This window comes from Mauremys reevesii, linkage group 10 (genome assembly GCF_016161935.1).
Source record: "Mauremys reevesii isolate NIE-2019 linkage group 10, ASM1616193v1, whole genome shotgun sequence".
NCBI classification, from domain to species: Eukaryota; Metazoa; Chordata; order Testudines; family Geoemydidae; genus Mauremys; species Mauremys reevesii.
Window position 1 is genome coordinate 7,346,520 of NC_052632.1, and position 26,788 is coordinate 7,373,307.

Below are 26,788 nucleotides of genomic sequence, written 5' to 3' on the forward strand. Positions count from 1 at the left end.
AATTGGAAAAGCAGAAAATATTGAACCACTTTCTTGTCAGTGGTGAGACAAAGCTTATAACCTTAGGGAAAGGGCATTCTGCAATAACTGAGCCTGGCATCCCAGTGATGCCTGAACTACGGCTGAACGATGAGATGTCTCTGTCTATCAGATCCCAGCAACGAGTGCGGCTCCATTTACATTGCTTCTCCCCTCCAAAGCAGCAACGTCTTCCCAAGTTAATGTTACGGTTGCTTATTAAATGTCAATTCCAAGGGGAGCCATGCCTTGCTGGGGCATGCTTGGGTGATCTCTTCCTGTTACACGTGCTGTGTTAATTCCGTGTTCCTAAGTGGGCTTTAGGTCTGGTCTGTGCTCTGACTAGTTGCACTCACTAACCAAAGTGAAATGTTTTTAGGATCCTCAGGCAAGCTATGATGTCAATGACAATGACTGTGATCCAAGTCCACGCTACGATGCCAGCAACGAGAATAAGTATGTTGCATTCCTTATAATTCCTTTGGAAATCGTTTTAGTAGGCCGTGAATATTTAAAAGTAGAATTACTTGAGTTGGGGTCTAGCTTATTTCATCTTGCACATGGTCTCCAGTTAGGGTGACGAGATGTCCCGATTTTATAGGGACAGTCTCGATATTTGGGGCTTTTTCTGCTATAGGCGCCTATTACCCCCCCCACCCCGTCCTGATTTTTCACACGTGGCCTATCTTCAGTGGCCCTCCTAGGCCCAAACCTTTCCTTCTTGATGAAGGGAACCCCACAGCCCTCCTTCTGGGGCTTGTGCTGTTCCTCTCCCTGGTCCCTTGGATCCGCCCTTTCACCAGTTCCGCTCTGGCTGGCAGCAAAGTCCGTCACAAACAGAACTCAATGGTGTCTCTCCCCTGGTAGTTTACCCCAGTTTTAAACTGGGCCCAACCCAGCTCCTCCTTCTCAAGGGGCCTAAGACCCTCCTCTGATTCAGCATCACTCCCAGACATTACCCGGCTGGAGCTCAGTCTTTTGGTTCTAGCTTCCAGACTCCCCTGGTGTCAGGGACTTCCCTGCAGGAGCCTTTTTCACTCTCTGCAGTTTCCTGAGCTTCCTCTCTCTGTTTCTTGTCCCTCTCTGGCTCTTTATAAGGTAACGCCTCTCCTCTATCAGGCCCCACCAAGGCTGTGAATGAGGCACAGGTGAGCTGGAGCAGTTCCTTCTCCAAGGGGGGAAAGACGTGTGACATGTAGGCATCAGTTTAATGTCGCCCACCGTCTTCAGATAATAACACACTGTCCTTCCTTGCCCACTTCTTAAGAACATGGGATGTGCCCGACTGGATCAGGCCCCTGGGCCATCTAGTCCGGTGCCCTGTTTCTGAGGAGGGTGTTAGAACTCTCTGACAGAGAGACTCTAATAATGATTTGCTTAAACCCTGAAGCATGAAATTTAATATCCCTTCCAAAATTCTTATTGTTAATTAGGATGAGTCTGGAAATTCTCAATAGCCGTGAAATGTCCAACCCCTTTCTGAATCCTGTCAGATTCTTGGCCTCAGCAACTTCCTGTGGCAGTGAGTTCCACAGTCTAATTCTGAGTTTTGTGAAAAAGTATTTCCTTTTATCGGTTTTGAATTTGCCACCTTTTTATTGATTTTTTTTTTTTTTTTCCTCCTTGTTCTTGCATTTTGAGACTGGGAGAACAGAAGTTTACCATCCCTAGACCATTCATTATTTTATATATTTTTATCAAGTCCCCTCTTATTTGTCCCCTTTCTTAATCCCTTCCAGCTCTGCCATTCAGAGGGGGTGAATGTTCAGGGATTTAATGTTCATGTGACTTCTGCTGCTACTAACAGGAGTCGTGTGGCGGAGTCCTTGAACAGCTGACCGGAAATGTGTCCTCTAGTCTAGTCTAAAAGGACTAACCAAAAACTATTTTTAAGGGTCACCATCTGTGAATTCCCTTAAAGATGCCAAGCCTCTAAGCACTTTTCCAATTTAGTGGATTAGATATCAAAATGTTGTCACACTTTTTGAACCTAGATTAAAGTCGGACTTCCACATGGCGGCACATTTGAAAAGGAAACATTAATACGGTACCAAAAAGCAATTTATTTGGCCACTAATGTCCTCTATTCCCCTGTCCATTATTGTGGTTTTTTGTTTTTTTTTAATAAAAAGCTTCCGCACTCTCGAGTCAGTTTCGTCTGCTGCGGAAGTCTTAAGCCTGAGTTTATGAGCTCACCCGAGGGATCGGAATGTCGCAGATGGAGCATTATGACATCACTGTAGAATGAGAGAGGGAGACATGATAGGATACAACATTGCAAATAGCTTAAGCAGCAACGTGACTATTAGCAATGGTGTCATGGTGCTGGGTGTCACATACAATACATACGCACACTTGGTACACATCGGTGTGTGACTGTGCTGTCAATTACTTACATGGAAATGTATCCTGACTGTAAATTCTTTTTTCAGACATGGCACCCGCTGTGCTGGACAAGTTGCAGCTAAAGCAAACAACTCTAATTGTATCGTGGGCATCGCGTATAATGCAAGAATAGGAGGTAAGGCTGAAGCTAAGCTGGGGCTTTCTCTCTGTGTGTGGTTTGCTACCTACACACCTTTATTTCCTGGACCTGTAGTTCTGCCAGTCTGGACTGGTGGGTTGTGAGTCCTTGAACTGAGATTGACAGGGGGCCAGTGAGGCTGGTCTGGAACTGCTAAAGCCTTGAATCTTTGTCGGGGCGCCCTTATGTCCTTGATTAAGAATGATCCTGAAGCGCCTCCCTCCCCCGACAGTGGAGATGTATTTTCGTGAAGAGGTTGGGGACCTGCTGAATTCCGCTCTTGAGGACGTGGCTGACAATGTGCCCTCTGCATCTTGTAGATCCTCGGTTAGTACAAATCACAGGTGGCTACAGCTGGTTGGAACCCCTTCCCCAAGATGTGTCGGTTTCATTGGGAAGGGGTTCTTTGGGGTTGGTCGGTTTGTTTTTAGCGAGAGATTTCTCACACACTCGAGCCGGGCGATTAGGGCACTGGCCTGGCATGAGAGACCTGGTTTAAATGCCCTCCCTACCTGATCCAGAGTGATCTGGGACGAAAAGCTCTGGTCTGAATTAGTCAGAGCAAGGATTTGAACCTGGGTTGGCTACTTTCTAGGTGGGGCCCCAGTCTGCAGGATGAATGGGAGCACACACCCCGATCCAAAAGTGGGCACTAGGACATGACTCCCTGTCCCCAGAAACTTTCCAAAAGTTTTGGATTTGTTCCAGTGTGGAACGAAAACAAATTTCAAAACTTCAGAAGTTGCTGCCAAACAGAATTGTCGTCCTGCAGCCAGCTATACCAGTGGCCCCTTCTCATTGGTAGTCAGCCACACCAGCTTCAATGAGGGAAGGTGCAACACCCCAGTTCAGCTCAATATTCACATCAGAGATTAATGCTCCACTTGTAATCATTCAGAGGGGCTAATCATGGCTGCTTGGATGTTTGCCTTCCAACTGGAGCTGACCAGGGAAGTCAAAAGAACAGGGTTAGGCCTTCGTTTGGTAAAGGACCAGTTTTGGGGTTTGTAGGAGCAGCTGCATGCTTTTTCCCTGTATGATCCTCCTGGATTTTTTCCCAATTTAAATATAAAATTGAGCCAACATGATTTATATAGGATTGCGCCTTTTATAGAACCTGTCCTAAATGGAACAAACAAAGCTTCCATAGGCTTTTGGGAATGTATTCAATCAAGTCAGACCCTGTCTGAAAATTCCTCCCAATGTTTTCACTTCTTCTTGCATCTAAATCCTGGAATCTAAAATAGTCTGTCTCGCTGCGTGCTTCAGTCTCTGGGCTCTTTGTAATTTGCCTTGGTAGCAATAGATTTTACTGGCAAGGCTGTTATAAAATACTGTTCTCAGGGGCTGCTGTATGCAAGCCGCTTGCCACTTTCCATTATGTAAGTGCAACTTGTGGAGCAGGGAATTGGATGCGGTTTTCTCACAGCTGTGCGATCCCACTTCGCTGCCCTCCACTCGGCTGTTGGAACTGCACGCCAGGGAGGGGCCTGGTCGCAGATTGGCAGGTGAGCCCCTTTCCAGCATTGCACTGTCTTCCAGCTGTTTAGGAGTTGGCAATGCTGCTAGCAGGTGGCAGCACTTTGTTAGCGACTGAGTGGAAATGCTGCCTCTGAGAAGGGTGGCTGAGCTTGCTGGGAACATGGGAATGGGGCTGCGCTGGCTGTGAGAGGATTTTTGGGATGCTTCCAAAGGAAACGTAGGGTAGGATGTGAGTAGAAGGGGGGGAACAGCTCCTTTATTCCTGTTGGGTTTCTTTCCCCTGTCCTGACTTTCCTACCGCTTTTCCTTCCTATTTATCCCCATTGTCCTCCTTTCTTTCCTATTCTCTGCAGTCTCATTCTGGGTCCTTTCTCTTTTCCCTCTTGTGCCCGCCTCTCCTGTCTCTTTAGGCAGAGGCTGCATAGCCTTTGGCCTAACGTGCAGTGGGGCTAAAGTGGTGTTGGGACATCTGTGGCCTGTGGACATCTGTGGTGGTGGTGTGGACATCTGTGGATTATAGAGAAACCTAAGTGTGATTTAGTTGGGGATTGGTTGATTTAGCTGGTGTTGGTCCTGCTGTGAGCAGGGGGTTGGACTAGATGACCTCTTGAGGTCCCTTCCAACCCTGAGATTCTATGATTCTATGTTCCTATGAAGTCAGCAGGAGACCATGTACTTTCTGGAGCTAGATGGAGGTCCGGTTCACCTTGTGTCAACCACACGTGTCCCCTTTCCAACACATCCTTCTCAAATCTTCCTTCAAGGACACTGCTCTTCTTCTCTTCTGTAACCCTTCTGCCCATCAGAGTTGGCAGCAACAAGGGCCGGGTTCAGTATCTAGGGGTTCTGTTTCAATAACACAATGCAAAACTAGCTCGAGCCCTCACCCAGTGACCTGGGACAATTTACATACCACCCTCCTGGGCACCTCTAAGATGCAATACACAGAGTCTGAGTGTAGCAAAAGCCTTTTAATAAAGGAGGGAAACAATGCAGCATTATGCTGGGGAAACACCACAAACAGGATTCATAACACAAACCATGAGCAAACGACCTACCACCAAGTAAGTTGGGCAGTGTCCTTTTCCCCTCAGGGTCTTAAGTCCAGCAACCCAACAGTCACCCCTCCCACAGTCTCTGTCCTGGGTCAGTGCAGCCCCCAGAGTTCAGAAGCTCATCTGCAGAGTTTACCTCCCAGCCTGGGTGGAAGTGGGGAGGTATGGGAGGCATCTTACATGCTCCGCTGGTTGGGTTGACGGCCAATTGCCACGCCTCTCTGAGGTTCTGCTGCAGTCTTCACCACCAGCTGCTCCTCTCCGCCAGCCGCCCTGCTAGCCACTCCTCTCTGCTAGCCGCTCACCAACTTGTCCTCAGCCTCTCCCCACCCCTAACACAGCTCTCAATGATTTCCACTCTCAGTAACTTCAGCTCTTTAGTGATTTCAGCTCTCAGTGATGTCAGCTGTTAGTCGGGGGCCTCAGTGCTGGTACACAGAACCATTAGTCCAAAGTAGGTCTAATGCTTAGACCTCAGAATCAGTGGCTTCAGCTCTGCAGCATGTAACAAGACTCCTAACTGAGTCAAAATTAATTCTATTATTATACTATGGAGAGATCAAAGTGGTGTTTGAGGCCATCAAAGGGAACACACACACTGCCAAGTACACCTACCTGTCCCAGCCTCTTTCTCAATTCACTGGACTTTGGAACCCGTGTCCCTTGTCTAGCGAGTGCTTCTTAATTGAGGGTGAGTCCCTCCATCATAAAATGCCAAGTGCAGTTCTACTGTCCTTGATTCACATAACCAGGATAACAACACTTTATTACTCCTGCCCCAATAACAAAGAGACTGGGGATCCCACAGCAGCCAAAGTGACCATTTGGGCAAGCCGTCCCATCATGCTAGGCGGGGTGGGTGTGCCTATGCAACCGAGATCAGCCCCTGAAGACTTTTTCCACAGCTCACCACCAGATGTCAGGGTAGAGCTCGTTCTGACTCTGCTTACACTTCTGCTTCCCTGCATCCCTTCTTTGCCCCCTCCCCCTAGTGGTAGGTGGAGACAAGCATATTGTTCTTTAGAAACTGGGGGTGGGGGAGCACATGGAAGAAAGAATTGCTGCTGTTCCTGTCAATGCGGAGGCTGGTCATTTTCAGAGATGCGTCTCTTGCTGCAGGTGGGTCCAAGCACCCGGAGTTCAGGCCCTTTCTGTCCCACCCTTGCAGACAAACAGCACATACCAGGAGGGGGCCACACTTTCCGGCAGATGGAGATTTGAGCTATTAGCATGGTTTGCAGTAGGATCCCATCTCTGCAACTGCCCTGTGTTTATCACAGTTGCTCTCACATTCCTTGCACGCACAACCTGGGCTGGAAAAGGATGCTCATGCTGCAGAGAGAGAGCGTCAGTTTTTTGATGCTCCATGCTCTACTCTCCTGAATACACAGCATGTTGGATATAGTATCTCCCGGGCAGGCCAGCCTGCCCATTTGCGCTGTGGGTAAAATTGCGAGCCCATTGTTTGAACAGCTACCTGTGTCACTTCAATACATTTTCCTTCTCAGAGCCAACAGCAGAGCAATAGCAAATGTCACTTTTTTAATTAAATACATTTAGATGTTCCTGTCCTCCCCTCCCCGCTGGAATTTGATATTTCCGTTTAACGAAATATATTCAATAAATAACTGAAAATGACTTTAATTTTTAAACTACGTTTGTACAAACCCTGGCACAATGGGCCACCAGCCCCCTGACCTTGGGACAACTGTAAAACAAATAACAAACAGTAATGAAGTAAATGAATCATTATCAGTAAATTTGATTCATGATGCTAATTAGAATCATGAAGTTTGTTTGCATTAGCATATCTATGAACCATTCAGATTTAGAGCATTTTGAAGGATCAACTTACCCCAAACACTAGTCTAATCAGCTTGGTTTTCTGGTATAGTTATCCTGGTATGGCTATAACAGCAAACCCCTAGTGCAGACACAGCTTATCCAGTGGTTCTATCAGCTCCCCTAGCAAAACAAGCTTCACCAGCAGCAGCACGTTTATGCCAGTATAACTGACAACAGGGCTTTTGCCAGTATAGAAATGTGACAAAAATTATGCGCCTAGCCAACATTATTCTCCTAGCAAGTTTCTGCTGTAGCCCTGGCCTCAGTGTTTGGCCAGGAGGGAAAAGCTGCAGGATGGGAACGACGCAGCTGTGATTGCAGTAGCTGGGTGAGATGGCCAGGCAAGTATAATACCATGGTTCTCTCTGCGGTGTGAAGATCACTTTGCTGCTTCTTCCACTAGCACAGGTGCTCAGGGAAAGTGCTGTTTGGGAGACAGTAACGAGATTGCCCCAGGCTGCACCCCCAAGTGCTGTGGGCCTGGACTGAACCTCATGCTGGGATTTTTTATTTCCTCCTGTGACCTCAACTTAGCATAAGGAAAATAATTGTTGAAGATACTGTATTTCTCTGCTGTATCATGCCACCAGCTTACCCTCCACTCCAGATCCCCTACACAAATTCCATATCTCAGCCCCACTGTTTGAGACCTAAGCAAAGGAATCCTGGAGACTTGCATTTAAATAACCAGAGGCCTTATTTTACCCACTTGGCCCTGCCCTGAAGGTTGCTCTCGCACTACTGGAGTTTGTAGAGGTTTGGTTTGTTTCTGGTGGGTGTTTTGGCTTTTGTTGGTGAGGGATACGGAATCGTGGAAATGAGACTTGAGTGAGTGCATCCAATAAATCAACCACTAGACTCCCCCCAGAACAGGATTATCTCTTTTTAACTTTTGAGCGTCCGCCTAGTTCTCTGCATGGGTGTGTACACGCATGTGTGTCCGTGTGCATGGCACATCTGATTTCTCTGTGATCCCAATGCAGGGGAATGAATGCAGACCCTATTTTGAAATGTTCGCTCTGCATGCAAGTGTGGTACATTCACTGGCACTCTGTACTGGTTAAAGGCACTTGTGACAATTCCCTGTTTTGCGAAGCAGGCAGCACTGAAAGATGCCAATGCCATCAGTATAAATCGAGGCTGTAGCAAACTGAGGATGCTGATTGCCTGGTGGAAGCAAGCAGGGCCTTTCCGTGGACTGCAGCTGGAGTTAAAGGTATTCTGCCTCCTACAGGATCAGGCCCTAAAATGCACATGGTATATTTCAAGCGCACACTCCTTAATAACCATGGAGGCAGGAATTACTTGTCAGCTTTATAAAAAATGCATCGCTCCCTTTTGAATTTGACTTCTTTAATGAGCGCCTCCATGTGTGCACATGTTGGGGAGACCAGAAATGCTTTGTGGACCAAGACAATAAAACTGGCAGACCACTCGAGGTTGTAGGTTTGGGTCAATTTTTTTTTAAACCGAACCCTATAGTTACTGAATGTGGAACAGAACGTGCTGTCGCTTTAGCAAAAGTGATTCTAGATGGATGACTAACATAAACCCGCGATTTAATGAGCAAAACTTGTCGGGGAGGCCTATTTGTCACACTCAAAAAGCTACAATCTAATTTTACTTGCTGTTTTTCATTGCTCTTGCATTGCTGTTTATTTGCTGTAGGCAAAATACATTACTGCTCAATAAACAAACAGTGATCCTGGCATACCTTCTTTTTTCCCTTCTCTTCTTTACAGCCTGCATTCTGAAACTTTTATTGCTTGCTATCTGGGAAATAGCCGATTGATTTCCCTCTCCCACCCGTCTCTTAGTTAACTTTGGTTTCCTTCTTCCAAACTTTCTAACCTATAGATCCTGCTGAAGTATTATATAAATTTGGGTTTGATTGCTAGCATATTGGATCTGCTACGTGATGAGTCTGGGGGGATATTTTCCCTCTATACAAGTGCACAGCTGGCAACATCTTTAATGGGAACAAAGTAAAGGGAGAATTTATACAGCTTATTTTTTAGGCCATCTATGTAGGTATGGACAGTACCATTGCCAGTGTGCCTTGCAAATGTCTCAACACCTCTGTGAGGCATTATTAGCCCCATTTTAGATGGGGAACTGAAGCACAGAGAGATTGTGACTTGCCCCAGGATCTGAGACAGGAATTAAATTCAGATCTCCTTAGTCCCAGTCCTCCACGTGCTCATCTCTTTGCTGCAGACTCACTAAAGGCAAATCCTTCATTGGTTCCTAGACACTCCAGATGGGCAGAGTGTCCCCATCAGGCCTGGGATGTAGCTTCACCTTCACCCCTTACAGGACTTGTCAGATATTAAATGACAAGATCTGAGCCAAAAGGCAAGGTAGAAGTGAAGTGGATGTGAGGAGCATCTCTGCCTGACCTGCCGGACACCTAATGCGCGTAGTCCAGCCAATGGCTTACATTGTCCCAAAGCTGCTGTTTAATCCAGCTCTTCTTCTCTTACATGTAGTGCTGGACATCTTGCTCTGAAGAAGAGTCCTCCAATCACGAGCTCAGCTGGGTCCCAATTCTGCAAGGGGCCAGGCACCCCCAACTCCAGCTGACTGCACTGGAGTTGCTAGTGCTTGGAGTTTGAAAGCTAGTTTTTCCTCCCGCCGCCTGAAGGGTTTAGTGCTTTGAATTATGATGCTACAAAAGGTTTTCTCTTAAAAATGAATAATGTGCAAGATAAAGTAACAGTGGTGTGATAACGCTGTTTTCCCTCACATCTGTCAATCCAGGATAAATTAACGTGTGACAGTGACCAGCTCACTGAAAAAAACCTTGTTTGGTCTGAATAATAAGCACCTGTGTAGCACATGCAAAAAAAACAATTCCTTGTCACCTGCCCATGCTATTTAGGACATTTAAAATGCTGCTGTAAAACGTAGCCCTGCCTAGGGGTGACTTTTTAGTGTTCGCTTCAGTTTCGTTAGTTCACTTTACAAAGAAAAGAAGCTTTGGTAAATGTCTTTGCTCCTTTGCTTTGTATTTTGAAGATTGTTCCCTGCTGGCAGCAGACGGCATTAGAAAAAATATATTTGAATTGCCTGTAGTCCAGAGCACGGCTGCAATGGTAATTAAATCTGTCTGCATTTGTTTGGTTTTAGAAAAATAAATGTGGAAAGGGAAGCGCATTTTTATAAATAAGCGTCTGGTTGGCTGGCTCCAGTAGGCACTAAAATGATCCAGTGCTACCTTTCAGCCATGAAGCCGCTTAATAGAGTTACTAAACTAGACTAACTGAGCATCAAGGAGACAGACGGCTCTGAGCTGTTTTTGTCCACTGTTGATGTGCACCAGGGCGGCTAACTTCTGATTGCCCCTCTTACCAAGGGGGGGCTCTGAGCCCCAGTTTTCCTCCTCTCGGGTACCCCAAAGACTCTCCATGCCAGGCTCTCTTGCCTCAGTGTCCCTCCTTGGGGCTGTTTTGGTATCAAAACCTAGTGTAAGGAGTTCAAAACGTAAGTCTTGACACAAAATGAGGTCAGATTTAGTGATCCCAATGGATCTTTCTGGCCTTGGAATCTATGAATTTATGAAAATCCATGTCTCACCCCGGTGCCAACAGCCATTAAAATCACCTGAGAGACAACGTTTGTGAGGTAATATCTGTTATTGGACCAACTTCTGCTGGTGAGAGAGAGACTGGCTTTCGAGTTCCCTGGGCCTGTCCCAGCTCCGACTGCGGCATCTCTCCCACACACCCAGCTGAGCACGGCCCTCCTGCAATCACCCCAGACTGTGCCTGCATGCCGTGGCATTGGCACTCAGGGAAGGAAACTCCTCTCTGCTTTCAGCGCTTTGCCTGTGCGTTGAACCTGTGATGGGGGTGTGGGGGCAGGTTGAGGACAACCAGTTGCCCCAAGGTCTCATTAGCAGAGAGGTGGCGGAGGGACAGGGACTTCCCTCTGAAGCCTGTGCCCCCTTGAATCCGTATCCCACCCAGCCTCCTTGGAGCCTCTGTTCCCAGAGGGTGGTACACAAGTCACTCCAGTTTCACCTTGGGTCAGGCTTTGCTCACTGGATAACCTCTGTGATCAGACGCAGCCTCCCCCATCTCCATGGGGATGTCAAGCCAAAGGCAACATGTATACACATCCCTAGCCTAGTGTTCCATTAACCGATGATGCATACGAACGTTGTCTCTAGCACAGTGGTTCTCAAACTGGGGCCGCTGCGCCCGTCGGGAAAGCCCCGGCGGGCCGGGCCGGTTTCTTTACCTGACGCATCCGCGGGTCCGGCCGATCACGGCTCCCACTAGTCGCGGTTCACTTCTCCAGGCCAATGGGGGCTGCGGGAAGCAGTGTGGGCCGAGGGACGTACTGGCCGCCGCTTCTCGCCATCTTTTCCAGGAGATATGAGCATGGGTTGACATTTTCAAAGCCACCAGAGGAGTTTAGAGAGACAGCTCCCAGCTGTGTGTATGGGGCTGGCTGGAAGACAAGAATTCTAGGTCGTGAAACATTTCAAGGCAGCAGGAATTTGTTTGGATTCCACATTGGTACGAAACTGAGACCTCTTGAAATTGTTCATGAAAGAAAGAGTCCACCCACCCACCCAAGAACAGCCAATAGCCCAGAGCAGAGCAAGAACTTGAACCTGGGTCATTCATATCCCATCATGGGGCTACGGGCTGTTCTGCTGTCTCCCTTTCTCTCTGACCAGAAATTTCATCCTGGACCCGAGAAGCCATCCTGACAAAGGTTTCATTAAAACTCATGTTTCTGCAAACATTTTCCATTTCAACAAATCAGTGTTTTCCCAACCAAACACACTTCATCTAAAAATGTCCAGCTCTAATTGTGTCTCTGAATCACTAGTTGGCTTTGAAAATCTCGTCCTGGGGCTTCTTAAGTTCCCAAGGATGCCCACCCTTTACTTAAGTTTACTGTGAAGCCTGACGCTCTCCTATACAGTCACCCATATCACATTGCTCACCGAGCAGCAGGCTCGCACGAGCGATTTCTCTGCCTTAGAAATTCTTGTTTACTTTTTAGCAAATGCTTTCAGCCCTTTTTCTTTGGGAAGCAGTTAGCTTGTCCCTGATCAAAAGCTGGCACATTGTGTCATTTTGGGGCCTGGTGTAACTATTGCTAGATAAAAGTGCATGAACTAACGTCACAGACATTCCTATTGCATTCTCAGATGGGGCTTTTGGGTGAGTATTCAGGAAAGAGGCTGATGAATGTCTTCCAGGCATCAGAATGAATTAACTGTAATTATAAGGGGGGTGTGTGTGTGGAGAGTTTTTAACAGAGAAATGTTATGACTGAAAGAATTTTAAAGGCATGTTCTCTCCAGCAGATGTGGGACTCTACGAGTGTGACTTTGTGAGTGCTACTACTTCTAGAGAGAGGGACGCTGGGGAAATGTTTAGATTCACTCTCTGGACCAGGCTGCTTTCTGAATCCCGCTCGTGCAGCGGAATGCTCAGAGCACTGCAAATGACGTATCATTTTAATTCCTTTCCATCAAATCAGCAACACACAGAGAGAAAAGTGAGAGGGGGGAAAGGTTTCCAAAATAGCGTAGGAACTTCACGTGGCGGAGCTCATTAGGGTACCCACACTGGCGTTGTTTTCAGCTATTCAAGACATTACAAGCCTTTCAGTTCTCAGCAGCCTCTAACAAAGGCCTTTGATTGCAATCCTGGCACTTTCATAAAAGCCATTCAGCCCTAATGTCTAATGTTTTTGTGCTTTTAGGCGTTCGTATGTTAGATGGAGATGTAACAGATGTTGTTGAAGCAAAGTCGCTTGGCATCAGACCTGATTACATTGACATTTACAGCGCAAGCTGGGGGCCAGATGATGATGGGAAGACAGTTGATGGACCCGGTGAATTGGCCAAACAGGCTTTTGAGTATGGCATTAAAAAGGTGTGGATAATCGAGTGCACTGGCGACACTGTTTTTTTTTTTTTTCTCCCTTTTGCTCCGTATGAAGTTTAAATTTTTGTGTGTGTGTCGGGGCTAAAATCAAGCGTAGTGTCTGTTCTTATCAGTTTAATATCTGATAAGTCCTTTATTTATGAGCTGGGTGTAGAAGGTTAAACAAAGGAAAGAAAGTTAAGGTCGAGGGAATCGTCTTGAGAGAGTGGTTACCCTGTCCATGCCTTGCCTACACCACATCTGACACTGCGGCTACAGTAGAGAGAGCTGCACTGGGGGGGACGCATGACCAATTTTTCGTAGTGTTGACAAGGCCCAGGTGACCTCGGAACACTCTCTCAGCATCTGGTATCCCTAGAAATGGCTCGGTGACAAATAAATAGGAGTGATTCTAACCCCGCTCACCAAAGCAATGCACGGAAAGCTCTTTGGGAGGCTTTATAAAATCTACTCAGCACAGACGTTCTAGGCACTTGTGGCATTAAAAATAAAATAAAAGGCTTCCCCCAGAGCACTGATCAACACCAACCTAAACCAGCACTTCCCCATGTCAGGGAAATCCCTGAGAGAACAGATGGGCCCAGAGCTCATAGCAGACTCGGGTCTAATTTGAAATCCTGGACTGGAAGCTACGTTGGGTTAATAAATGAAAAGTATTTGAAGGGAGCTCATTTTTTATTATTAATCAGATTTATCTCCCAGGCACTGGGGGCTGCGGGGAGGGGGATTTTTCTTTTTGTTATAGCGCCGAGGAGAGTCCGCTGCCCCCCCCTTCGTTTTCCCCCCTCACTTTGCCTCCCACTGTGGCATTATAGCTGACAACCAGCCCTGCTAGACTGGAACAGGGAGAACTCCTTGTTTCTCAGCCTGCTCGTGCTGCTTGCCTGGTGCTCAGTATGGCTGCTGGGGTAGGAGACGTGCACACTTTCCTTCCCGTCTCCCTCCCCTCTGCCTTGGCAGTGTCAGAGCGGCACTGGGCTTTGGACCTGCAGGTTTGCTCCAGGGCACCGAATTATGTGCACCAGTGAAGCAGAAGGGGAAGTTACTGTCTGACCCCACCTAGTAATCAGCACATACCCTGAAGCATGAGGATTGCTCATCTCTGTAATACTTTCCAGGCTAGTGTAACTGCATACCCTGCTCATGTGACGAGCTCATTCTTATTTTAGTCTCAGCAAGCTCCTAATATCCTGTCTCAGTAAGTGTGATAGGTCATTTCCACATTGCATAAAGTATTTCCCTTTATCTGTCTTAAATTTGTTCCCATTTAATTTCAGTGAGTGACCTCTGGCATTCGTGTTAGGAGAGAGAGTAAACAGGAGCGTCCAGTTGTCCATCTCTGCCTCCATTCTCCTTGTACAAATACCCTCCCCAAACACCAATCACTTTCTTGACCCTTTTCTGGAATGTTCTGCTGCATCTCCCTGGAGCTGACATGGCCCAAAGTCAATTCACTATTTAAGTCAGCTCAAAAGGTTGGTTTATACAGTGTCAGGGGTTGAGTTGGAGATGTTTAAATCCCCTCCAAACAAGAGCTGGTAGATCCTGGGTGCTGGCTGGGTCTTGCCCACATGCTCAGGGTTTAACTGATCGCCATATTTGGGGTCGGGAAGGAATTTTCCTCCAGGGCAGATTGGCAGAGGCCCTGGAGGTTTTTCGCCTTCCTCTGCAGCATGGGGCACGGGTCACTTGCTGGAGGATTCTCTGCACCGTGAGGTCTTCAAACCACAATTTGAGGACTTCAGTAACTCAGACATAGGTTAGGGGTTTGTTACAGGAGTGGGTGGGTGAGATTCTGTGGCCTGCGTTGTGCAGGAGGTCAGACTAGATGATCATAATGTCCTTAAAGTCTAGGAGTCTAAAAGTCCGTATGTGGAAGTGGGGCTACTCCACTGACCCAACATGTGACTGCAGTGAAATACAAACCATGGAACATCTTTTGGTCTGCTGGCTCCTGGAGAAACCATGCACCATGGAAGATAGTGTCAGGGCTACAGACCAGGCCATATCATGTGCCCAACACTGGAAAAAAGGATGATTGTGGTGGAAGGATATGAGAAGTAGAAGAAAGCAATGTCATTCCATTTCCTTATTCTCTCTCCCGTTGCTGATACAGCCTGACGTCTGAGAGCTTTTTCAACAGCTTCTCTGCATTGAGTGGCCTTCTTGATTTGAGCTGGCCACAGGGATGGTTTCTCTTTTCTGGGACGTTACCACTGATAAGGACCCATTAATACGTAGCAGAAGTTTGAAGGAGTGATGGGTCCTGGCCTTTGGTTTGCGCGCAGGCATCTCCCTAGACTTTGGAAATGTTAAGAACATTATGATGTATCGTGTAGGAGTACAAACCCACAGGCAGACCCAGATCCTGCTCTGAGGAGTTTATAATCAGGTGTGGTCGTGCACAATGTCCAAGAGTGAGGAGTAAGAGAATGAGAGCAGAGTTGCAGGCAGAGCCGTCAAAGGTGAAGTTTGCGGATTACAGCAGACTTTGATAGATTAACCCCCATCTTCTGGGAGGGTGCTGTATGAAAAACCAGCTCCTTCCATGCTGAGTTTCTCGAGGAGGCACTATTGCAGTATTTTTGATGACAGCCAACTACACAGGACAAAAGACCTTTCTTGGTACCCTTCAGAAATCTACCCCTCTTCACCCACCCCATGGTAGGTGAAAATGATTCTGTATCCAAGGCTTGTGCTGTTTCTGGTACTGTCCACTGAAGGGCTGGGAAGTGGCAGGGATGTTTGGGATGGGACTAATCATACTTGGCACAGCTTTCTTGAAATACTGAAGCCAGCTATTTGGTCCCGTCAGTGTGTGTGGAGGAAAAGAGGCTCCCTGGGGAATCTTAAATTGCTGTTGTCTAAGCCCGGTCTTGAGAAATCTCCTGGGACTCTGAGGACAAGCCGGGCCTCTTTCTCAGGCCTTACTTTGGCATGTTGGCCTCATTTTTCTTTTTAGAAATTTAAACCTTTTTGGGGAGTGAAATTTGGGGAATGTCCCGTTTTTGGCATAAACCCTCACTAAGGGGTTGTCATGATAAAGTAGCTTAGCCTGCTAGCCAATTCAGCACGGCTGTGAGGGATTAGACATCGCTGTAGTGAAACAGCCGGCCGGCATCTCCTCGTGCACGTCTGGCATCACCGTGTTTGTTTTATCCTTTGTAACAATGCACCCAGCGTGACCTCGAGCCCAAGAAACATGCATTGCAAAACCTACATTGAAACACCACTGAACTGAAGCAATGTTAACTCAGGAGAACTCCCCTTAACCAGAGCTGAGCTCTCCTGTTGAGAGCCGTTAAGCCCATTAAAATGGAGCCCGGCAAAGCTGAAGGACCAAAGTTCTGTCTTCACATAACCTTTTGAGGCTATATGTATCAGAGACTGACAGGAAAGGAAGCTGCAGCTTCCAGTGTCGATTATCGGTCAGTGAGTTGGGACAGTTGTGTTGCTGAGTCACTCTGTGACCCAGAGCAAATTTCGTCGTCGCTCTGTGCCTTGGCTTCCCATCTGTACATTCAGGATAACGGCTCCCTAGCTTTGTAAATCTCGTTGCAATTTTGGGGTGAAAGTGATGCATAATTGCAAAGTATCGTTACTAAAACAAGGACTTTTGCAGAAAGGACTCTGAATGGGCCCCAGCCAACGTTAATTTCCTGTTTGGGGCAGTTAGTCTGCAGAGGGCTTAATTGAAGTGTATGTGAAATCTTTCAGTGTAAATACACCTCTACCTCGATATAACGCTGTCCTTGGGAGCCAAAAAATCTTACTGCATTATAGGTGAAACCGCGTTATATCGAACTTGCTTTGATCCACCAGAGCGTGCAGTCCCCTGCCCCCTGGAGCACTGCTTTACCACGTTATATCCGAATTCGTGTTATGTCGAGGTAGAGGGGTACATAGAATCGGGGAAACAGGCTGTCCCTAGACGCTTTTTTTCCATATGGGAGATGTGTGATAGAGCAGGCTCCCGCAGCTGATCGGGATCCCTGCAGCTCCCCCACACACATGCGTGCTGCCAATGGTCAGGAAATGTTTTCATCAAGCATTTTCCAAATAACGGCGCTTGCTGCTTTTAATTACATCAGAAGCTTCCAGCTCCCTGGAGGAGACACAATTAGACCCTTATAGAAGTTTCTGGTCCAAATTGGAGCCACGTTACCCCTTTCTGCAGAGGCCCCCTCGGAGAGTGGGGAGATCTGAGATCCACCTCTCAGAGGTCCCTGCAGATTGTCCCTGCAGGGGGATGGGAAAAAAATTGAGGCTGGAAATAACAGGGAGGAGAATTACTGCGGTGCAGGGTGGCCGCTTCATTGCTAACTCAAGTCTGGATGCCTTTCTAAAGGAGACGCTGGAGCTCAACCAGAAGTTATGGGCTTGTTGCAGAAATCGCTGGGTGGGATTCTCTGGCCTGTCATTCAGGGGGTCAGGCTAGATGACTGCAATGGCCTTAAAATCTAGGAATCAATGACTTGGGGGGAGAGGCGGGGGGCGATGGGGTCTCCCAACCCTGCAGATCTGGTGTATTCGTGAAGGCACCCACCAAACCTGCCTCTGTTGGTTCCTTTGCTTTCCCAGGCATCACTGTTCCTGCAAAAGCTGTGCTGCCATTGACCCTATTGCTGTCTGACCTTCCTCCTCAATTTCTATTGGGAGGTCCAGTGCGCAGGGGCAGGGGACGAAGGGGAGCATGGCCAGTCTCACGGCCCCTACCCTCAAAGCTGCAGGTTGGCCAGCAGGAGAAAGAGGTTTCCCAGGGGGCAGGATTCCCTGTCCCTCTCTTGCTTCTAGCTGAGCAGGATGAAAACTCTCCTGAGACCCCTCGGGACCATTCAGGCCATTATCATGTATTCACAACCAATTCCAAGTTCCACAAAGCACCTGAGAGCAGGAAACATTTTTTCCCTACATGCAGGAACTCTAATTGCCAAGCCTGTCTTTTAAAATTACTGAAGAAAGCCCTTAATTTGCTGGCTAGCTGTAACCTTTAGCCCAAGCACGCTGCTGCAGCTGAGTTAGAAATCTTTAGAATTGAATTTTAATGGAAATATTAATACAGCCATTATCTCTTAGGGATGGGCCGGTGCCAGCATAATTCGGCTGTTTGTTGCTTGCTCTCTCAACCACACCGTATTAATTTCTGAGCTAATGGGAAAATCTTTATCCTGCGCCCTAATTGGTCTCTTTAAAAACGGGAAGGCAGGCGTGCTGGTGTCAAAACCACATCAAACGGGGTCACGAGACCAGGAAGAATCCAGCACAACCTACTTCAAACTGATAATCTACTGAGGGCTTGTCTACACGGTGCATTAGTCCACACCGGACAGATGTAAATTCTAGTCTGCGTTAGTGTGTCATGCACTAATGGCCTGTGTGGGCCCTGCTGGCAGACTCTTAAAGTTCCCTAGTGCACGTTAACGCAGGCCCATTTTGGCTCAGTTAGGGTCTTGGCCAACACCCATTGAAGTCAATGGAAAGACTTTCATTGATTTCAGTGGGGGTTGGATCCAATTCTTATTGCACTATGAAACCCATGTAATAGTTGCCAGCATGCCGTTGGTTTAGCAGTGGTTTCATACGGAGATTGTGGGTATTTTAAGCCTGCTTGCAGAAGTCTTGGCAGTTAGGTGTTTCAGAGCTAATGAGGGGAGCATTTCTTGGCTTCCAATTCAGTAGGGTTACAGGCTTAGGCTTTATCTCAATAATGGCTAGAAAAGACAGCAGGAATAGTCGTTCTGTTATCTCCTCTCTCTCCTCTCAGTTAATGCTCGGGAGAAGAGGGGAGTCTTCCATTATTCCTCAGGCAGAAGGAAAATTAATTGTATGCCTGTTGCTGACTTAATATAACCCCATTGGGCTTTAAGGGCTATTATATGCCCTGTGCGGCCCAGTTAGAGTCATTATTGCACAGAGCTTAAGTCAGGACAGAATTTGGTCCTATGTACAGAAGACTAAGGATCTGACTGTACCATCTCTTCTCAGCATATTCTGAAGTGCAGTGTGAAACAGATGTGAGGCATAGAACTCTGCGAATAATGAATTCTTTTGGTTTGCTGGTAATTCTGAAAAATTGGGGGGAAATTATTTTGGGTTGATCCCAAATTGAAATATTTTGCGAATTGAAAAGTTAAAAATAAAAATTGATGTATGTCAAAATGCAATTTTTTTTTCAATTTGAGGGATTTTTCTGTGTGTTTTTAAATGTTTTAAAATTTGGAGGAAGTTTCTAAGCAGAAAAGAAATTTTGAATAAAAAAATTGAAATGTTTCATTTAAAAATGTGGAAACAACATTTTTGACTTGCTTTGATTTTTTTTTTTAAAGCATAAACAATTTGGCGAAACCAACACAAATTCACAAAACATTTTGGGGTTGCCGACTGCATTTTTCATCCAAAAAGTTTTTCACGCAGCTCTAGTTAGGAGGCCCATGCTTTCAAAATCATCATTAACACTTGAACTTATGCCGTTCTAGCTCTGACATTGTAATTCATAAAGGGACTCGAGGAAAAATGTCAGTTCCTGACATCCTTATCAACTACAAAACCAGTGATAAATCTCTGTGTACCTTTCACAACTGGTGACTGATTTCTAGATCATCTGAACAGTGCTTAAGAAAATCTTAGACTATACCCTTAGATGTCCAGCTTTTTTCTGTTTGTAGGTTGATGGATCTTAACTTTTAATAGACAATCACCTCATATTGCCTTTTTGCTAAATCCAGCTTTAAAGAGTGTCAGGTTACAAAATGTTGCACTGCCAAACATACAAAGCACATCTATTTCTTCATGGAAGTCCTGCCACGGCCTGTGGACATAAAGCCAGCACATTTGAGCTGACTGCATTGTACACTCCGCCAAAAACCTGAATTAGGAGGTCAAGTTTTAATAGATCCAGAAAACCCTAGAGAGACTTTAAATCTGTGCTAGAAAGTGGCCCGTTGAGGTACCAGTAGTGGTTAACCAAAGGTTCAATACACTTCATATTTAGGTAGAATTATCTGTTGGTAGAGAACAGCAGAACGATTTGGCTATCAAGCTGTATTTTTCCCTGCTGACCTCCAGACAACTCTGTTAATCTTTCCTATGGAAGTAACCTCCTTTTGTGGCTGTGAGGCAGGCAAGATAATGAAAACGTAACCACAGCAGGAAAGCACCCAATTTACCCTTTGTAGCCAGAGGCAGGGTCAACAGAGATTATCAGCCCAGCAGTAGAGCAAGACAGGTAATAAACCATCCCTCTGCCTTGAAGTCTCAGAACAAAACACACCCTTGGAGCGGATTCTGCTAGAGGAAGCCTGCTGTCTTGTGATGGGGAGGGAGAATCAGAACAGGATTTCTCTGCAATATGTAGGCAGAGACCTGCCTGGGTTCATTCCAAAATATCCCCCTGACACATGCCAACTCTCTTCCCGGATAAGGGGAGAGCCCAAGACAGTTGGGTACCATCCCCATGACTGTTCCTCCAGCCCTTTCATTACTGTTTCGGGATTGACCGTCAAGCTAAGTGGGCTTAATACCATCTCCCCTGAGCGTTTAAGTTGTGGAAAGTGGGATAGAGAAGCCAAGTAGCCATTTCAGAAGGCGGCCCAGCTTATTTTAAATGGTACTAAAGTCTACGTCAATGTGTGTCAGTGTGTGCCAATCAACCAACGTTATGGATTTCCAGTAGTAGTGTTAGGAACGGCTCTAGCTGTTCTGCCCATGTCCATAGCTTCACCGACATCCTCTTTATCCTCCAGCAGAGAGCCCTTAACTATTGATGGGCCACTACTGAAAGGCTGCCCTGCCCTGCCGCTATTGCCAAAAATACACATGGCTCATTCATTAGCATGACCTACCTGACATCCCTAAAAGGACAAGCCATGGGCTTGCATACCCCAGCGTAGTGGCCCCGCAAAGCCTCCCCACTGATGGAGGTGGTAACGTGAGAGACAACCAGATCTGCTAACATGCTTCCCAGCCAACGTCAATGTTTGAGCTGGGATGTGCTCAGCAATGGTGCTGAACCAGCTCTGTCACCTTTGTATTGCACCTCACACCTCTGAGCCTTGGAAATTGTTCTTCTGATGGGCAGGGGTAGCAGTGGGGGGAGATGGTTGCTCTCACTCTTTTTTTCACTAGCCTAATGCCATTGACGTCATCCCTCATTAGCACTGGGGCAAATGAGAGCCGACTGTGATCTAGATATGGCATTACTGTCTAAACATGACCTAAAGAAAGCTTAGACAAAGATCCTCCTCTATCATCTCACCCCTCTGCTCTTAAGCAAGAGCCTAGTGGATTTTCACCATTGGCTGAGGAAGAAGTCCCCTCCTATTAGAGTTTTGAGTAGTCTGATGGAGCCCTCGCTACTGAATTTCTTCCTCTCCTTTCATCACAACTTCCTTCGGCTCAGGAGAGGCCTTGGTCTCAGTGAGCCCGTATCTCTTTGGGGACTCCAATCCCATTTTCTCACCCAGCAGAATTAAAATCTGGACTGAATTCAGACTCTTCGGCTCTGCACCTGCAGCAGCTAAGCGAGCTAACTGTGACTGCTTTGCTCAGTGTAGGCTATAAGCTAAAGTTAAAGGAAAGGTGGCTCTGTTAGCCTGCAAGATACACATCAGGCACCTTTCCTCCCTTTCAGTTTTGTCCACCAGAAGTAATGAACTGAAGGGAATGGAGCCACCCAGATTCTTCATGAGTTCTTCTTTCAGTTCATCCTGCAGACCACTGGAGTTGCATGTGTACCATGCAGGGGAGTCACAGCAGGTCTTTCCTCTGCTCTGATATGGGAAGGAAGTAGCGGCAGCTGGCCTACAGCTTTCAGCCCCATTGCTGGAGATGCCAGTTGCCCGAAAGCACCCCTGTGGCGGGCGTCTGCCTGGACCTCATTTTTCAGCCTGGCTGAGAGAGGAGATCCTCGGAACTCCAATACGTTTGCTCTTTGATCATTTTGCAGAAGTCCATAAAGCCCCTTCATCCAAGGCATTTCTGCTTTGCCACCCGTTTGGATAGTTATTGCCTTTAAGAATGCTAGTCACTCTAAAAACAGTGTGTGTAAATATTCACTGAGTACAGTAGGGTTCTTTTTTTAGAATGGTTCATTTTTTAAAGGATTGTTAGACCATGGGGGGAAGCGGGAGGGGCAGGGATCCAGGATGGTTGTGGGTTCAGCCCAAACCCAGAGGTGTTTGAGGTTTATTCTTGGGGATGGTGTGTTTCCTTATAGATGTTGTTTTTGTTTGAATGTTTAGGGTCGTAAGGGTTTGGGCTCCATTTTTGTCTGGGCCTCAGGAAATGGTGGCAGAGAAGGCGATCACTGCTCTTGTGATGGCTACACCAACAGCATCTACACCATCTCCATCAGCAGCAGCACGGACAGTGGGCTCAAGCCATGGTATCTAGAGGAATGCGCGTCTACTCTCGCCACAACCTACAGCAGCGGGGCATTTTATGAACAAAAAATTGTAAGTTGTATACCCAGCTCCAAGATGGTTAATTGAATTCTACCTACCTGCCATTTCCCCTGTTGTTTTAGATTGACTAAATTGCGGAAGGGGCAAAATTATTGTTAAGTTATTCACACTTCTCCTCCTAAAAACACTGTTATGTGGTGCTGTGGCTGTGTTTCACCCCAGAGGTGACTGCATTTCAGTGGTGGATGAAATGATTCTAGTTTACAAAGCACTGTGGGATCCTGCGAAATGAAAGGTGTTCTGTTCAAGTAAGTTACTCTTTGAAGTAAGCACTGTAGAAGTCCTTACTTCAGTAGACTTTCTCTTTGGGATTTACATTCAATTTTGGTTTAGATTTTTTTTTTTTTATATTTTGTACCTGATCCTGCAAACTTTCAGGCCTATACTTATCTCTGGAATTAGTGGGGCTCCTTGTGCACTTAAAGTTGAGCATGTGCATGTTTGCAGGGTCAGGCCCTTAATTTTGTAATTCCCTCAACCCAGCCCCAGCCTGCTTTGCCTCCCTGGCTCCCAGGCTTGGAGGGAGGGGGAACCGCCCCCCAGCACTCGCCGGCAGCGCAGCTGGGAGCCAGGGGAGCGGAGCAGGCTGGGGCTGGGTTGCTCCACTTACCATGTGGTGAGTGCAGGGTCGGGCCTGGCTGCAGGCTTCAGGGGAGTGGGGGGCAGAGCAGGGGCGGGAAGAGGCGGGGTTGGGGTGCAGCAGGGGCAGGGGCCATGGGGAAGAGCCGGGGAGCCCCCTCTGCGGCAGTGCCCCGCCCCCCATTCCGCAGCTCCTAGCCCTGCAGCGCCCCCTCCGCCCCCGCCCCAGCAGCTCCCCGCCCGGGCAGCTCCCCCTGCAGCAGCTCCCCGCCCCAGCTCACCTCCACTCTGCCTTCTTCCCCGAGCACACCGTCGCCGCTCCACTTCTCCCGCCTCCCAGGCTTGCGGCGCCAATCAGCTGTTTGGTGCGACAAGCCTGGGAGGAAAGGAGAATTAGAGTGGGGGCGGCGTGCTCAGGGGAGAAGGTGGAGCGGAGGTGAGCTGGGGTGGGGAGCAGTTCCCTGCACCCCCACTCCCATTACTTGCTGCGGGCAGCCCTCCAAACTCCCCCCTGCCCCAGCTCACCTCCACTCCACTGCCTCCTCTGAGCGCGCTTTTTGGCACCCTCAACCACTTGGCGCCCTAGGCAGCTGCCTAGTTCGCCTAGTGGTTGCACCGGCCCTGAGTGTAGACGCGATAAATCGATCCCCGATCGCTCTGCCATTGACTCCGGAACTCCACCACTGCCGAGAGGTGGAAGCGGAGGCGACGGGGGAGCAGCGGCCGTCGACCCCACACCGTGAGGGCACGAGCTAAGTCGATCTAAGGTACATCGACTTCAGCTACTCTATTCTTGTAGCTGAAGTTGCGTATCTTAGATCGATCCCCCCACTAGTGTAGACCAGGGCTTAGTCTCTCTCTGTAAAGAGGGAATAACAGCACTGCCCTTCCTCAAAGGCGTGTTGTGAGGATAAATACATTAAAGATTGTGAGGTGCTCAGGTACTACAGGAATAAGGGGCAGATCTGTATCACAACAGAGCCCTAGAAGTTTAAAGAAATGCATATGCACATATTTGTCAGCGGGCATAAACACTTAAGAGCTGTTTTATTTCCTCCCTCCCTCCCTCCTCCCCCCGCTTCCCCCCCCCCTCCGGAACTTCCTTACCCCACAGGAAAAATGTGGATAGAATTCCTTCCCCTTAGCTACTACGTGTAATTATGATACAAGGAAACAGGGTGTGCTGTCATGTCTGGGCTCCATTAGCAGGCATTTAATGCTGACTTAAAACAAAAAGTGTTCATGGGTCTGGAGTGAAGGGAAGATCATTTTCAATGTTAAAAGTGATTTTTAAAGCCTTGCTAAAGTATGTGCTGTAAACACTGTGAAATTAAAACGGCCGTGCTAGTTAAACAGAAAGCCCTCTAGTATTTTGATAGAAGTAGAAGTCGCAAATCCACATCTCTTGATTTGCATTATTTTCTGCTAGGAAATGGGTCTGTATAAATTATGCGTGAACTTATTGTGATAGGAGCAGAATTTACGCAGTGCACTGTGCAGAACCAACAGGGAAAGTCAGGCAGAAGGGTTCAGTAGCACAGCTTTGGCATCCACCTTTACTTGTTTATTCAGGTGATCAGTTAATATATTTGTTCCTCTTCTGTTAGATCGTGCTCTGCTAGGACATGCTTTTGAGTTCTTGAATTGTGTACTTTGAGAAGCAGGATAGTAACACTGGCATATTAACATGTTGTAATTCAAAAGAGCAACTGGCTGAACCAGTGCATGTTGGAACATGATTTACAATGCAGTGTACAAGCCTTGTGTTCAGGGAAGTTGCTTAGGCTCTGCAAGTATTGACTTGTATTTTTTCTTGATTAGTCACACTAATGTGTGAAAAAGGGCTCTTAGCTCTGATGAATACTTTTGGCAACAATCCCATTGAATAAAAACCTACCAGGTCCTTCTTCCTGTTCAATTTCTTCCCTTGATAACAACACAATAAAGAATGTTTCCTTAGAGAAATAGTGGAAAACCATCACTGAGTTTCAATGAACCGTTCTGTGAAAAGCTTGGGTATTTTTTCACAGCCTTTCAAGTTTGCCCATCAAAAAAACATATGTAGTCTCTTAATAGCAAGGCTATAATACTTTCTGTGCATAACCCCAAACTCAGGCAATTCCAGTATATTACCTGTCATCACCTCTCATCGCTAGAGCTAGTCTGGAATCTTCCATCAAAATGATTTTTCGATGGACATTGCAGTTTCTGCAAAATAAAAATTTTCTGTGGGGCAAATTTCAATTTGGTCCATTTTTTTTTTATTTTTATTTTTCCATTAGGAAAACCAAAACAAAATAGTTGTTGAACAGTTTCACATTAAGCTGCATAGTCTTATGGTGCTGGGTTGCATTATGGGAGTTGTAGTTTGGGTGCCTGATGCTTCCATTCTCTCCTATGGGCCAGGCTCCCAAACTGGACTACATCTCCCATGCAATGCAGTCTCTCTTCTGATTGAGCTGCCTGATGCATCATGGGTGTAGTCTGATGGGGGAGCCCACAGGAGAAAAAGGCATCATGTCCCTGAACTAAAACTACCATGAGGCAATGCAGCACCAAAGCGAGATGCAGTTTAATGCTGATCTGACTTTAAATGTTTTGTTTCAGATCAGTCCAACAAACTGAAATGAAACTTTTCAATTTGGGAATATTGAAGTGTTTCATTTTGATGGGAAAATGCCAAAATAAAATGTTTTGCAGTTTCTAAATAGAATTTTTTCAGAACTTTTTATTCCATGAACATTTTCAGTATTTTTCCTCCAGATTTGGGATGAAAACAAATGTAGATGTATCAGGATTTCCAGTTTTTGACCTGCTCTACTTATCACCCTAGCCAAGCTAATGAGCTAGTGAATTGGGTTGAGGATTTGAAGACCACGAGTACAAACTATCCTTAAGTGTTCAGAAGAGGTAGTTCCACCAGGAGCGGCGCCAGAGTTTCTGGCGCCCTAGGCAGAATTCAGGGGGCAGCACTTTGAGTGGAGAGCTGCAATTGCCTGTCGCTGCTTTTCGCTGCGCGCGTCAGCAGAAGGTCTTCTTCGGCGCGCGCGAGCGGGAACGGAAAGAACCGGCGCCCCCGTGGGGCGCACAAAATGCCGAACCGATCCTGGCGCCCTAGCGGCGACGCCTAAGTCGCCTAATGGAAGCGCCGGCCCTGGGTTCCACTGAAAGGCACGCTAGATGCAGAATATCAAAAAAGTGTTATGCAGAGTTCTAGCCACACCCTCCCATTAACCTTAATGATACTCATGCAGCAAAAAACCACAGCAACAGTTTGCAAACATGATTACTATGGAGAGCAATCACTTTGGAAATTTGACATACATGTCTTCTGAAGAATAGATTGATATCAAGGTTTGCCACCTTTTCATACTTCTGGTATTTCAGCATGCGTTACAAAGCAGGGAGTTAGATAATGCAGCAAGTTGTACTTTCTACTGTCAAACAGGTTGAGACATTGGTATTGCTTTATGAAAAGAGGGATTGTTGGCCAGGACACCAGAGGTATTTTTTTGCTTTAACTTTCACCTGAGCAGTCACATCATTGATGAGACAGGTCCCCAAAATCATGAGATTGGCTTTAAAATCATGGGATTTTTAACAGTGTGGGAACAGGTCTTGATGTATCTTCTCATCTGAAGACCAGCCCATCTAACAATGCAGCACTCTCGAATCTTCTGGCCTAAAAGTAAAGGTGCTGCTGACTGAATGTATGCAAGTATCAGCTTCTTTATGGGCCAGATAGTTCAGACAGTATGTTTGCAAGTGATGGTGGTGACTCTCAGTATCCTCTCAGCTGGTGATAGCACAGCATGCAGATTTGCCTGCCCTGTAGCTCTGGCCAGCAGTCAGTGAGATATTGTTCCCCTGGAGCCCAGTGATGACTGAAAGGGAAAAGCTTGGGTTTATTAT

The 26,788-nt window shown here is 46.9% G+C and overlaps 1 protein-coding gene and 1 pseudogene across 3 annotated transcripts in view; both read left to right on the forward strand.

The window, feature by feature from the left end:
* The window catches only part of PCSK6 (proprotein convertase subtilisin/kexin type 6), a 102,728-nt gene that overhangs the window by 33,004 nt on the left and 42,936 nt on the right, over positions 1-26,788 (forward strand). For all 3 annotated transcript variants that reach the window (XM_039490951.1, XM_039490950.1, XM_039490952.1), the window contains 4 exons: positions 398-474; positions 2,451-2,539; positions 12,652-12,824; positions 22,076-22,288. In XM_039490951.1, the coding sequence (XP_039346885.1) occupies positions 398-474; positions 2,451-2,539; positions 12,652-12,824; positions 22,076-22,288 (552 nt within the window). The remainder of the gene's footprint in view (positions 1-397; positions 475-2,450; positions 2,540-12,651; positions 12,825-22,075; positions 22,289-26,788) is intronic.
* LOC120374171 lies at positions 12,897-13,034 on the forward strand (annotated as a pseudogene).